This window comes from Pseudophryne corroboree, chromosome 11 (assembly GCF_028390025.1).
Source record: "Pseudophryne corroboree isolate aPseCor3 chromosome 11, aPseCor3.hap2, whole genome shotgun sequence".
Taxonomy (NCBI): Eukaryota; Metazoa; Chordata; class Amphibia; order Anura; family Myobatrachidae; genus Pseudophryne; species Pseudophryne corroboree.
Window position 1 is genome coordinate 19,315,416 of NC_086454.1, and position 11,773 is coordinate 19,327,188.

General features: G+C 45.8%; 1 protein-coding gene across 1 annotated transcript in view; it reads right to left on the bottom strand.

Moving 5' to 3' along the window:
* The window catches only part of LOC134968623 (mucin-19-like), a 517,580-nt gene extending 508,079 nt beyond the window's left edge, over positions 1 to 9,501 (bottom strand). The window contains exons 1-6 of the mRNA XM_063944156.1: positions 9,383 to 9,501; positions 6,411 to 6,533; positions 5,990 to 6,256; positions 1,782 to 2,057; positions 1,336 to 1,590; positions 915 to 1,181 (exon numbers count right to left, since the gene is read on the bottom strand). Of these exons, the coding sequence (XP_063800226.1) occupies positions 915 to 1,181; positions 1,336 to 1,590; positions 1,782 to 2,057; positions 5,990 to 6,256; positions 6,411 to 6,533; positions 9,383 to 9,461 (1,267 nt within the window). The 5' untranslated portion in view covers positions 9,462 to 9,501. The remainder of the gene's footprint in view (positions 1 to 914; positions 1,182 to 1,335; positions 1,591 to 1,781; positions 2,058 to 5,989; positions 6,257 to 6,410; positions 6,534 to 9,382) is intronic.
* Between the last annotated feature and the right edge of the window lie 2,272 nt (positions 9,502 to 11,773).

Sequence of the window (11,773 nt, forward strand, 5' to 3'; positions counted from 1 at the left end):
CTACTCATTCTGCTGATGCACCCCACAGTGATACAAATCACTACTACTCATTCTGCTGGTGCACCCCACAGTGATACATATCACTACTACTCATTCTGCTGGTGCACCCCACAGTGATACATATCGCTACAACTCATTCTGCTGGTGCACCCCTCAGTGATACATATCACTACTACTCATTCTGCTGGTGCACCTCACAGTGATACATATCGCTACTACTCATTCTGCTGGTGCACCCCTCAGTGATACATATCACTACTACTTATTCTGCTGGTGCACCTCACAGTGATACATATCGCTACAACTCATTCTACTGGTGTTTCAGTGATACATATCGCTACTACTCATTCTGCTGGGGCATCTCACAGTGATACATATCGCTACTACTCATTCTGCTGGTGCACCCCACAGTGATACATATCACTACTACTCATTCTGCTGGTGCACTACCACAGTGATACATATCGCTACAACTCATTCTGCTGGTGCACCCCACAGTGATACATATCACTACTACTCATTCTGCTGGTGCACCCCACAGTGATACATATCGCTACTCATTTATATCCCTTGTAACTGTTATAGTGACTTACAGGTCATTGTAATAACTTTCTTCATTGCATTGTATACTGGAACTGGTGTTTATTGTCTGTATTATTTATAAATCAGCGTCTCTGCGGCTATGCACATTGGATTTGCTTAATTACATGATAATATACAATAATAAGTATAATTACGAAGAGGACTCAAGCCCCACGCAGATATAAGCTCTGTAATATTGCGCAAATTCTGACAATTAAACGCTAAAACAAAGTCTATGTTTAAATTATTGTTTCTTCAATTTTAAATTCATCAGTTAAATATCTCTAGGTATCATTTAAGCTAAATGTCACAAGGGGAAAAAGAAAACCTACTTGTGTAGATAGATCCTCTCTCGGGTAAACTCTGATACCCCCGGGCTCCGACTGTTACCACAGTAACGGTGTAATTAGTCCCAGATATCAGGCTCTGAAGGGTGATATTTGATGTGTTACTTGCTGCAGTCCAAGTGTATGAAGGATTCCCATAAGTTATATTATATGTCTTTATTACACCAGTCATATTGGCCGGCTCTCCCCAAGACAGTGTGATGAAGTTTACTCCAACTGTGGTAAAGGTTACGTTCCCTGGTGGGGTTGGATCTGTGTAATAACATAGAAATACAATTAATAGATGACATATACAGTCTATGTACAAGTAATGAGAATACACATGTTAGAGGGAGAGTAACAGGACAAGAAGTGCAGAGTCTATGTATGATCACATGATAAGTCACGTGACCCCGCTCATACTCACACGTGGCCTCTGTCACTCCAGCGGATGTCTGGCTGCAGTTACCACTAAGTGTCTGTACAGTGACTGTATATACCCTGCCTGGTGATAGCCCTGTCATATTCCATTGTGTAGCATTAGTCTGTGCTGTGACATTTATGTCTCCTGTCAGAGTGACTTGATAATAGTCCACGTTTACTGATGGTTTTATCCATGAGATTCCGAGAACATCAACCGACATGTAATTGCTGAGTGTGATGTTGGCAGCCAGTCCGGGAACTGAAGGGAAATTAAATCATGTTATCATCATATACAGATCCTTTAGGTCAGTGACCCAAATAATATATTTTGTTCTTGCTAAAGTTAAAGAAAATGATCTCATAAATCACTATATAGATCAATATCATTATATAGCTATAAATGGACAGATCTCACTGATATGTATACATGTTCCTGTCTGCTGTACTCACCTGTGCAGGTAGTTAGTGACACAGGTACAGACTCAGTGACATTATCACCAGCTCTTGTATATACCATGAATGTATACGTTACTCCTGCTGTTAGATTCACTATTGTAGCTGATTCATTTGTCACTATTGTATTATATATCATTACAGCTGGTGATGTGACGTTTGTCTGGATTCTGTAGGTGTATGTAGACTTATACTCAGCGGGTCTACTCCACATCAGGGACACAGTAGAGGAAGTCACATTGCTGGCACTAAGTGACATCACTGACATTGGCTCTATAACGGAGGAAGCACAGACATATATACACATCAATATAACAGCGCAGTATATTAAATGTAATTAACAAACAAAAAAAACGTCAAAGGACAGAAACAACTCATTCTGCTGGTGCACCCCACAATGATACATATCACTACTACTCATTCTGCTGGTGCACCCCACAGTGATACATATCACTACTACTCATTCTGCTGGTGCACCCCACAGTGATACATATCACTACTACTCATTCTGCTGGTGCACCCCACAGTGATACATATCGCTACAACTCATTCTGCTGGTGCACCCCACAGTGATACATATCACTACTACTCATTCTGCTGGTGCACCCCACAGTGATACATATCGCTACAACTCATTCTGCTGGTGCACCCCACAGTGATACATATCGCTACAACTCATTCTGCTGGTGCACCCCACAGTGATACATATCGCTACAACTCACTCTGCTGGTGCACCCCACAGTGATACATATCACTACTACTCATTCTGCTGGTGCACCCCACAGCAGGGCCGTTTCTAGACAATTTGGCTCCCAGTGCGAGATTTAAAAATGCGCCCCCCCCCCCCCCCCCCCCATTGCTATAAAAAAAAAATGCGTCCCCCCCCCCCCCATATAGCTATAAAAAGAAAAAGTATGCGCGCGCCGGAGGCGCGCGCGCTCCCGACAAGGCATGGCCTCATCTGATATCATCACGCCCACCACAGGGGGGAAAAAATAAAAAAAGTCCCCATTTTACACATTACAGCAGCCAAGTGTCCCCATTTTACACAGTGCGGCAGGCAGGTGTCCCCAATTTACACAGTGCAGCAGGCAGGTATCCCCATTTTACACAGTGCGGCAGGCAGGTATCCCCATTTTACACAGTGCAGCAGGCAGATATCCCCATTTTACACAGTACGCAGGCAGGTATCCCCATTTTACACAGCGCGGCAGGCAGGTATCCCCATTTTACACAGCACGGCAGGCAGGTATCCCCATTTTACAAAGTGTGGCAGGCAGGTATCCCCATTTTACACAGTGCGGAAGGCAGATATCCCCATTTTACACAGTGCGGCAGGCAGGTGTCCCCATTTTACACAGTGCGGCAGGCAGGTGTCCCCATTTTACACAGTGCGGCAGGCAGGTGTCCCCATTTTACACAGTGCGGCAGGCAGGTATCCCCATTTTACACAGTGCGGCAGGCAGGTGTCCCCATTTTACACAGTGCGGCAGGCAGGCCCCCATTTTACACAGTGCGGCAGGCAGGTGTCCCCATTTTACACAGTGCGGCAGGCAGGTGTCCCCATTTTACACAGTGCGGCAGGCAGGTGTCCCCATTTTACACAGTGCGGCAGGCAGGTGTCCCCATTTTACACAGTGCGGCAGGCAGGCCCCCATTTTACACAGTGCGGCAGGCAGGTGTCCCCATTTTACACAGTGCGGCAGGCAGGCCCCCATTTTACACAGTGCGGCAGGCAGGTGTCCCCAATTTACACAGTGCAGCAGGCAGGTATCCCCAGTGCGGCAGGCAGGTATCCCCAGTGCGGCAGGCAGGTATCCCCAGTGCGGCAGGCAGGTATCCCCAGTGTGGCAGGCAGGTATACCCAGTGTGGCAGGCAGGTGTCAAGTGGTGGGGGGGAAGGGGGAGAGAGAGATATACTTACATGTTCCGCTCTTCGGATCCCGCCGCCGGACGTCCCTCGCGCCGGCCGCCGCCGCCACCTCCTTCCAGGCTTCTCTCCTCCCTCTCCCCGAGCGCTCCTGCTCGAGGGGGCGGAGTTTCGTGGAATGACGCGTTTGCGTCATGACGCAAACGCGTCATTTCGCGAAACTCCGCCCCCTCGAGCAGGAGCGCTCGGAGAGAGGGAGGAGAGGGGAAATAACACTTAAAGTGCCGCGGCGGGCGCCCCGTGCGGTTGCACGGCTCGCCCGCCGCTAGAAACGGCACTGCCCCACAGTGATACATATCGCTACTACTCATTCTGCTGGTGCACCCCACAGTGATACATATCGCTACTACTCATTCTGCTGGTGCACCCCACAGTGATACATATCGCTATAACTCATTCTGCTGGTGCACCCCACAGTGATACATATCGCTACAACTCATTCTGCTGGTGCACCCCACAGTGATACATATCGCTACTACCCATTCTGCTGGTGCACCCCACAGTGATACATATCACTACTACTCATTCTGCTGGTGCACCCCAAAGTGATACATATCGCTACAACTCATTCTGCTGGTGCACCCCACAGTGATACATATCGCTACAACTCATTCTGCTGGTGCACCCCACAGTGATACATATCGCTACTACTCATTCTGCTGGTGCGCCCCACAGTGATACATATCACTACTACTCATTCTGCTGGTGCACCCCACAGTGATACATATCACTACTACTCATTCTGCTGGTGCACCCCACAGTGACACATATCACTACTACTCATTCTGCTGGTGCACCCCACAGTGACACATATCACTACTACTCATTCTGCTGGTGCACCCCACAGTGATTCATATCGCTACAACTCATTCTTCTGGTGCACAACCACAGTGATACATATCACTACTACTCATTCTGCTGGTGCACCCCACAGTGACACATATCACTACTACTCATTCTGCTGGTGCACCTCACAGTGATTCATATCGCTACAACTCATTCTGCTGATGCACCCCACAGTGATACATATCACTACTACTCATTCTGCTGGTGCACCCCACAGTGATACATATCACTACTACTCATTCTGCTGGTGCACCCCACAGTGACACATATCACTACTACTCATTCTGCTGGTGCACCCCACAGTGACACATATCACTACTACTCATTCTGCTGGTGCACCCCACAGTGATTCATATCGCTACAACTCATTCTTCTGGTGCACAACCACAGTGACACATATCACTACTACTCATTCTGCTGGTGCACCCCACAGTGACACATATCACTACTACTCATTCTGCTGGTGCACCTCACAGTGATTCATATCGCTACAACTCATTCTGCTGATGCACCCCACAGTGATACATATCACTACTACTCATTCTGCTGGTGCACCTCACAGTGATACATATCACTACTACTCATTCTGCTGGTGCACCTCATAGTGATACATATCATTACTACTCATTCTGCTGGTGCAACCCTCAGTGATACATATCACTACTACTCATTCTGCTGGTGCACCTCATAGTGATACATATCATTACTACTCATTCTGCTGGTGCAACCCTCAGTGATACATATCACTACTACTCATTCTGCTGGTGCACCTCACAGTGATACATATCGCTACTACTCATTCTGCTGGTGCGCCCCACAGTGATACATATCGCTACAACTCATTCTGCTGGTGCACCCCACAGTGATACATATCGCTACAACTCATTCTGCTGGTGCACCCCACAGTGATACATATCACTACTACTCATTCTGCTGGTGCACCTCACAGTGATACATATCACTACTACTCATTCTGCTGGTGCACCCCACAGTGATACATATCACTACTACTCATTCTGCTGGTGCACCCCACAGTGATACATATCGCTACTCATTTATATCCCTTGTAACTGTTATAGTGACTTACAGGTCATTGTAATAACTTTCTTCATTGCATTGTATACTGGAACTGGTGTTTATTGTCTGTATTATTTATAAATCAGCATCTCTGCGGCTATGCACATTGGATTTGCTTAATTACATGATAATATACAATAATAAGATATATATATATATATATATATATAATTACGAAGATGACTCAAGCCCCACGCAGATATAAACTCTGTAACATTGCGCAAATTCTGTCAATTAAACGCTAAAACAAAGTCTATGTTTAAATTATTTTTTCTTCAATTTTAAATTCATCAGTTAAATATCTCTAGGTATCATTTAAGCTAAATGTCACAAGAGGAAAAAGAAAACCTACTTGTGTAGATAGATCCTCTCTCGGGTAAACTCTGATACCCCCGGGCTCCGACTGTTACCACAGTAATGGTGTAATTAGTCCCAGATATCAGGCTCTGAAGGGTGATATTTGATGTGTTACTTGCTGCAGTCCAAGTGTATGAAGGATTCCCATAAGTTATATTATATGTCTTTATTACACCTGTCATATTGGCCGGCTCTCCCCAAGACAGTGTGATGAAGTTTACTCCAACTGTGGTAAAGGTTACGTTCCCTGGTGGGGTTGGATCTGTGTAATAACATAGAAATACAATTAATAGATGACATATACAGTCTATGTACAAGTAATGAGAATACACATGTTAGAGGGAGAGTAACAGGATAAGAAGTGCAGAGTCTATGTATGATCACATGATAAGTCACGTGACCCCGCTCATACTCACACGTGGCCTCTGTCACTCCAGCGGATGTCTGGCTGCAGTTACCACTAAGTGTCTGTACAGTGACTGTATATACCCTGCCTGGTGATAGCCCTGTCATATTCCATTGTGTAGCATTAGTTTGTGCTGTGACATTTATGTCTCCTGTCAGAGTGACTTGATAATAGTCCACGTTTCCTGATGGTTTTATCCATGAGATTCCGAGAACATTAACCGACATGTAATTGCTGAGTGTGATGTTGGCAGCCAGTCCGGGAACTGAAGGGAAATTAAATCATGTTATCATCATATACAGATCCTTTAGGTCAGTGACCCAAATAATATATTTTATTCTTGCTAAAGTTCAAGAAAATGATCTCATAAATCACTATATAGATCAATATCATTATATAGCTATAAATGGACAGATCTCACTGATATGTATACATGTTCCTGTCTGCTGTACTCACCTGTGCAGGTAGTTAGTGACACAGGTACAGACTCAGTGACATTATCACCAGCTCTTGTATATACCATGAATGTATACGTTACTCCTGCTGTTAGATTCACTATTGTAGCTGATTCATTTGTCACTATTGTATTATATATCATTGCAGCTGGTGATATGACGTTTGTCTGGATTCTGTAGGTGTATGTAGACTTATACTCAGCGGGTCTACTCCACATCAGGGACACAGTAGAGGAAGTCACATTGCTGGTATTCAGCAAATTCACCGACATTGGCTCTATAACGGAGGAAGCACAGACATATATACACATCAATATAACAGCGCAGTATATTAAATGTAATTACTGTAATTAACAAAAAAAAAACGTCAAAAGACAGAAACGAGGGAGAGGAGAGGAACCACTGTCAAAAATGAATAAAAAACAAAGGAACAAAAAAAAAAGGAGGGTGACAGTGACCAGTGTCCCCCATGGACTCAGAAGATTGACATAAGCACAACAGTTCCACTTTCTCTATCATCCTTGTGTATTCTTGAGCAATGGGAAGGTCCCAAAGCTATCTGTAAGGACGGGACCCTCCTCGCTAGCTTTCAGCACCATACACCCAAAGCTGGCATTGCTGGATGTGAAGGAGTCATGGCTACAGAATTTTGTCAATTTGTGCATGGTAGACCAGGGGTCGCGCTGCACAACTGTATAGCAGATGCCGCATGCCTTGTCTCCCATGAAGCACCCATGACCTATCAGAATGGGCCTTTACATTCTCTGAAACAGGCTTGCCAGCACAAAGTACTGTAAATCTGGTGGTTTATAGAAGAAATACACATAGCAATTGGCTACTTGGAGGCTATTTTGGGGGGATCACAGAGGATATAGTGGAGATGTTGCCCATGGCCACCAATCTGCTATGTATAATTTTATAGAATGCACTCAATATACTATATGTTACTTCAAAGCTGATTGGTTGCCATGGCCAACTCCTCCACTGGCTCACTTCTCCACTCTTTTCACTGCTTCATGAATAGACCCCAAAGAGTTTGTCTATCCAACAGACTTGGAGACCACCTTGGGTTGCAAATAAGGCATATTCCTGACAATGTCCCTGTCCTTGTGGAACACAAGGACAGGAGACCTGCAGAAAAGAGCCCCAATTACAAAACCCTTCAAACTGTGGAAACAGCAAGGATGAAACAGCGTTCCACAGTAAAGACTTGGGGAACATATATTGCATAGGGATGAGCACCAGGGAGACCATGGGAAAATGTATGGAAGCTGGATGTGCAGAACTCCTTAGAGGGATGTCTGGAACTGCGGGATAATTGCCAGCATTTTGTAAAACAAAACTAACTGTAGCAAGACCTGGATCTTCATGAATCTAAGGCAAAAGCCGAAAGTACGATTTAGGTATCTCCCTCTGCTCACACCCAATGATATTTTCTGTATAAAACTGGCTTCCTAGCCTTCAGCATGGTTTGAACCACACTGTAAGAAAAACACCCTTAAAAAACAAATTTTGTGGTGGAGGAAACTGAGTTTCAGAGGAAAGTGGCATATAAGAGATGGGCTTTGAGAGATTGCTTGAAGAAGTGAGGCTGGGAGAGATCTTGGTCAAGTGGGGTAGGTTTTGGTGTTTCCACAAGTGAGGAGCAGCAGGAGGGAACTTGTAGGTACAGGAGTGTAAGGTGTTTACTAGAGAGGAAGATAGAAATAGTTTTGAGGAAGGTCAGAGAGAGTGGGAGTAGATGTATTTTGGGACATGCTCAGATACAGCACGTATGAGGAGATGAGGGTTTTGATGGTGAGGGCCTCTTGAAAGTGAGGCTGCAGAGCCTGAATTGGATCTTGGAGGGATTGGGGAGACAGTCGATGGAGTGGTGTAGTGGACGGGCAATGACAAGCCAGAGTGATCATTCTCTCCACAGTATTTAGGATGTATTTTAGGGGGAGATCTGAATGTGGAGAAGACCAGAAAGCAGGAGATTGCAGTAATCTAGCCGGGAAATGATGAGGGAGTAGTTTGGTGTTTTGGCAACTTCCTGTGTGAGGAAGGGGTGCTATACCCTTGTAGACGTAAGACATTTTTTGTTCATGTACATTTTTTTGTTTACTGTTCCATTTAAACATTTACTTGCATCTCTAATTTGATGTAACTCGTTTGCTTCAACCTATAACACCAGCTGAGCAGGATAATTATTCTCTTTTAAATTCTGTAAATTTTGTTTGGAAGTCCATCATGCCTCCTTTTCAGCATATACTAATCTTTCCTAGTATAGCAGGTAGGAATGAACAGCCCCTTGAATCTTTTGGAGATATCACTAAACAAGAACCTAGTCTGTGTCTGGAACATTCCGTACAGACCAGAAACACAGGTGAAAATAAACTAGGCAACAAAATTTAAAACAAGTTGGCACTTCTCCATTTAGGAAGTTCCGGAGGCCAAGAACATTTTGGGGATATACACTATACATATAGAGGAGCAATGACGGAACGCGCCAGTTTATGACCCCCCCCAATGCTCCCAAACTTACTGGTGGTGACGTTCCAGCAGCAGCTGACGGAGGCATTTCCATAGTGAATAATATACTGTGTACCGGACACAAAGGTCATCAGTGACGTGTTGTTAGTACTGTTATCAGATGCCTGCACCGGGGTCCCATCTGTACTGGTTACATTCCATACGGTAAAGCCTTCTGCCAGTCCTGTGACATTTATCTGGGAGGTGGAGGTCTGGACCGTGATTGTCTGACATTCTGCGACCTCTGTAATAGAGAAATCAGACTAAATATTTCTCTAACGTCCTAGTGGATGCTGGGGACTCCGTAAGGACCATGGGGAATAGACGGGCTCCGCAGGAGACTGGGCACTCTAAAGAAAGATTTAGTACTACTTGTGTGCACTGGTTCCTCCCTCTATGCCCCTCCTCCCTACCTCAGTTAGAATCTGTGCCCGGCCAGAGCTGGGTGCTTTTAGTGGGCTCTCCTGAGCTTGCTAATAAGAAAGTATTTTAGTTAGGTTTTTTATTTTCAGAGAGCTTCTGCTGGCAACAGACTCTCTGCTACGTGGGACTGAGGGGAGAGAAGCAAACCTACTAACTGCGGCTAGGTTGCGCTTCTTAGGCTACTGGACACCATTAGCTCCAGAGGGATCGAACACAGGAACCTAACCTTGATCGTCCGGAGCCGCGCCGCCGTCCCCCTCACAGAGCCAGAAGTACAGAAGCCGGCAGAAGCAAGAAGACATCGAAATCGGCAGCAGAAGACTCCTGTCTTCACTTAAGGTAGCGCACAGCACACCCGCACACTCCGGTCACTGTAGGGTGCAGGGGGGGGGGGGGGGGCGCCCTGGGCAGCAATTAGAGTACCTTTGGCAAAATAACACATATATACAGCCAGGCACTGTATATATGTGCGAGCCTCCGCCATTTTTTACACATAGAAGCGGGACAGAAGCCCGCCGCTGAGGGGGCGGGGCCTTCTTCCTCAGCACATCAGTGCCACTTTCTCTCCACAGCTCCGCTGGAAAGAAGCTCCCCAGGCTCTCCCCTGCAGTATCAAGGTAGAAAAAAGGTGAAAAAGAGAGGGGGGGGCACATAAATTTAGGCACATTTTATATAAAACAGCAGCTACTGGGTAAACACTAAGGTACTGTGTAATCCCTGGGTTATATAGCGCTGGGGTGTGTGCTGGCATACTCTCTCTCTGTCTCCCCAAAAGCCTTTGTGGGGTCCTGTCCTCAGTCAGAGCATTCCCTGTGTGTGTGCGGTGTGTCGGTACGTCAGTGTCGACATGTTTGATGAGGAAGGATACGTGGAGAACAGAACAAGTGCAGGTGATTGTGGTGTCACCGCCGACGGTGCCGACACCTGATTGGATGGATATGTGGAAGGTGTTAAATGATAATGTAAGCTCCTTGCATACAAGGTTGGATAAAGCTGAAGTATTGGGACAGTCAGGGTCTCAACCCATGTCGGATCCCACAGCTCAGAGGCCGTCAGGGTCTCATAAGCGCCCACTATCCCAGATGGTTGACACAGATGCCGACACGGAGTCTGACTCCAGTGTCGATGACGATGATGCAAAGTTGCAGCCTAAAATGACTAAAGTCATCCGCTACATGATTATAGCAATGAAGGATGTATTGCACATATCAGAGAAAAACCCTGTCCCTGACAAGAGGGTTTATATGTATGGGGAGAAAAAGCAAGAAGTGACTTTTCCCCCTTCACATTAATTAAATGAATTATGTGAAAAAGCGTGGGATTCCCCTGATAGGAAAGTAGTAATTTCCAAGAGATTACTGATGGCGTATCTTTTCCCGCCAACGGATAGGTTACGCTGGGAATCCTCCCCTAGGGTAGACAAGGCGTTGACACGCTTATCTAAGAGGGTGGCTCTGCCGTCTCAGGATACGGCCGCCCTGAAGGATCCTGCGGATAGAAAGCAGGAAGCTATCCTGAAGTCTGTATATACACATTCTGGTACTCTACTGAGGCCAGCAATTGCTTCGGCCTGGATGTGTAGTGCGGTAGCAGCATGGACTGATAATCTCTCGGAGGAGATAGATACCCTGGACAGGGAAACTATTCTACTGACCCTGGGACATATCAAAGACGCTGTCCTATATATGCGGGATGCCCAGAGGGACATTTGCCTGCTGGGCTCTAGAATAAACGCTATGTCCATTTCGGCCAGAAGGGTCTTATGGACTCGGCAATGGACAGGGGATGCCGACTCTAAAAAACACATGGAGGTTTTGCCTTATAAGGGTGAGGAATTGTTTGGGGACGGTCTCTCGGACCTAGTTTCCACAGCTACAGCTGGGAAGTCAAATTTCTTGCCATATATTCCTTCTCAACCGAAGAAAGCACCGTATTACCAAATGCAGTCCTTTCGTTCACAAAAAAGCAAGAGAGTCAGAGG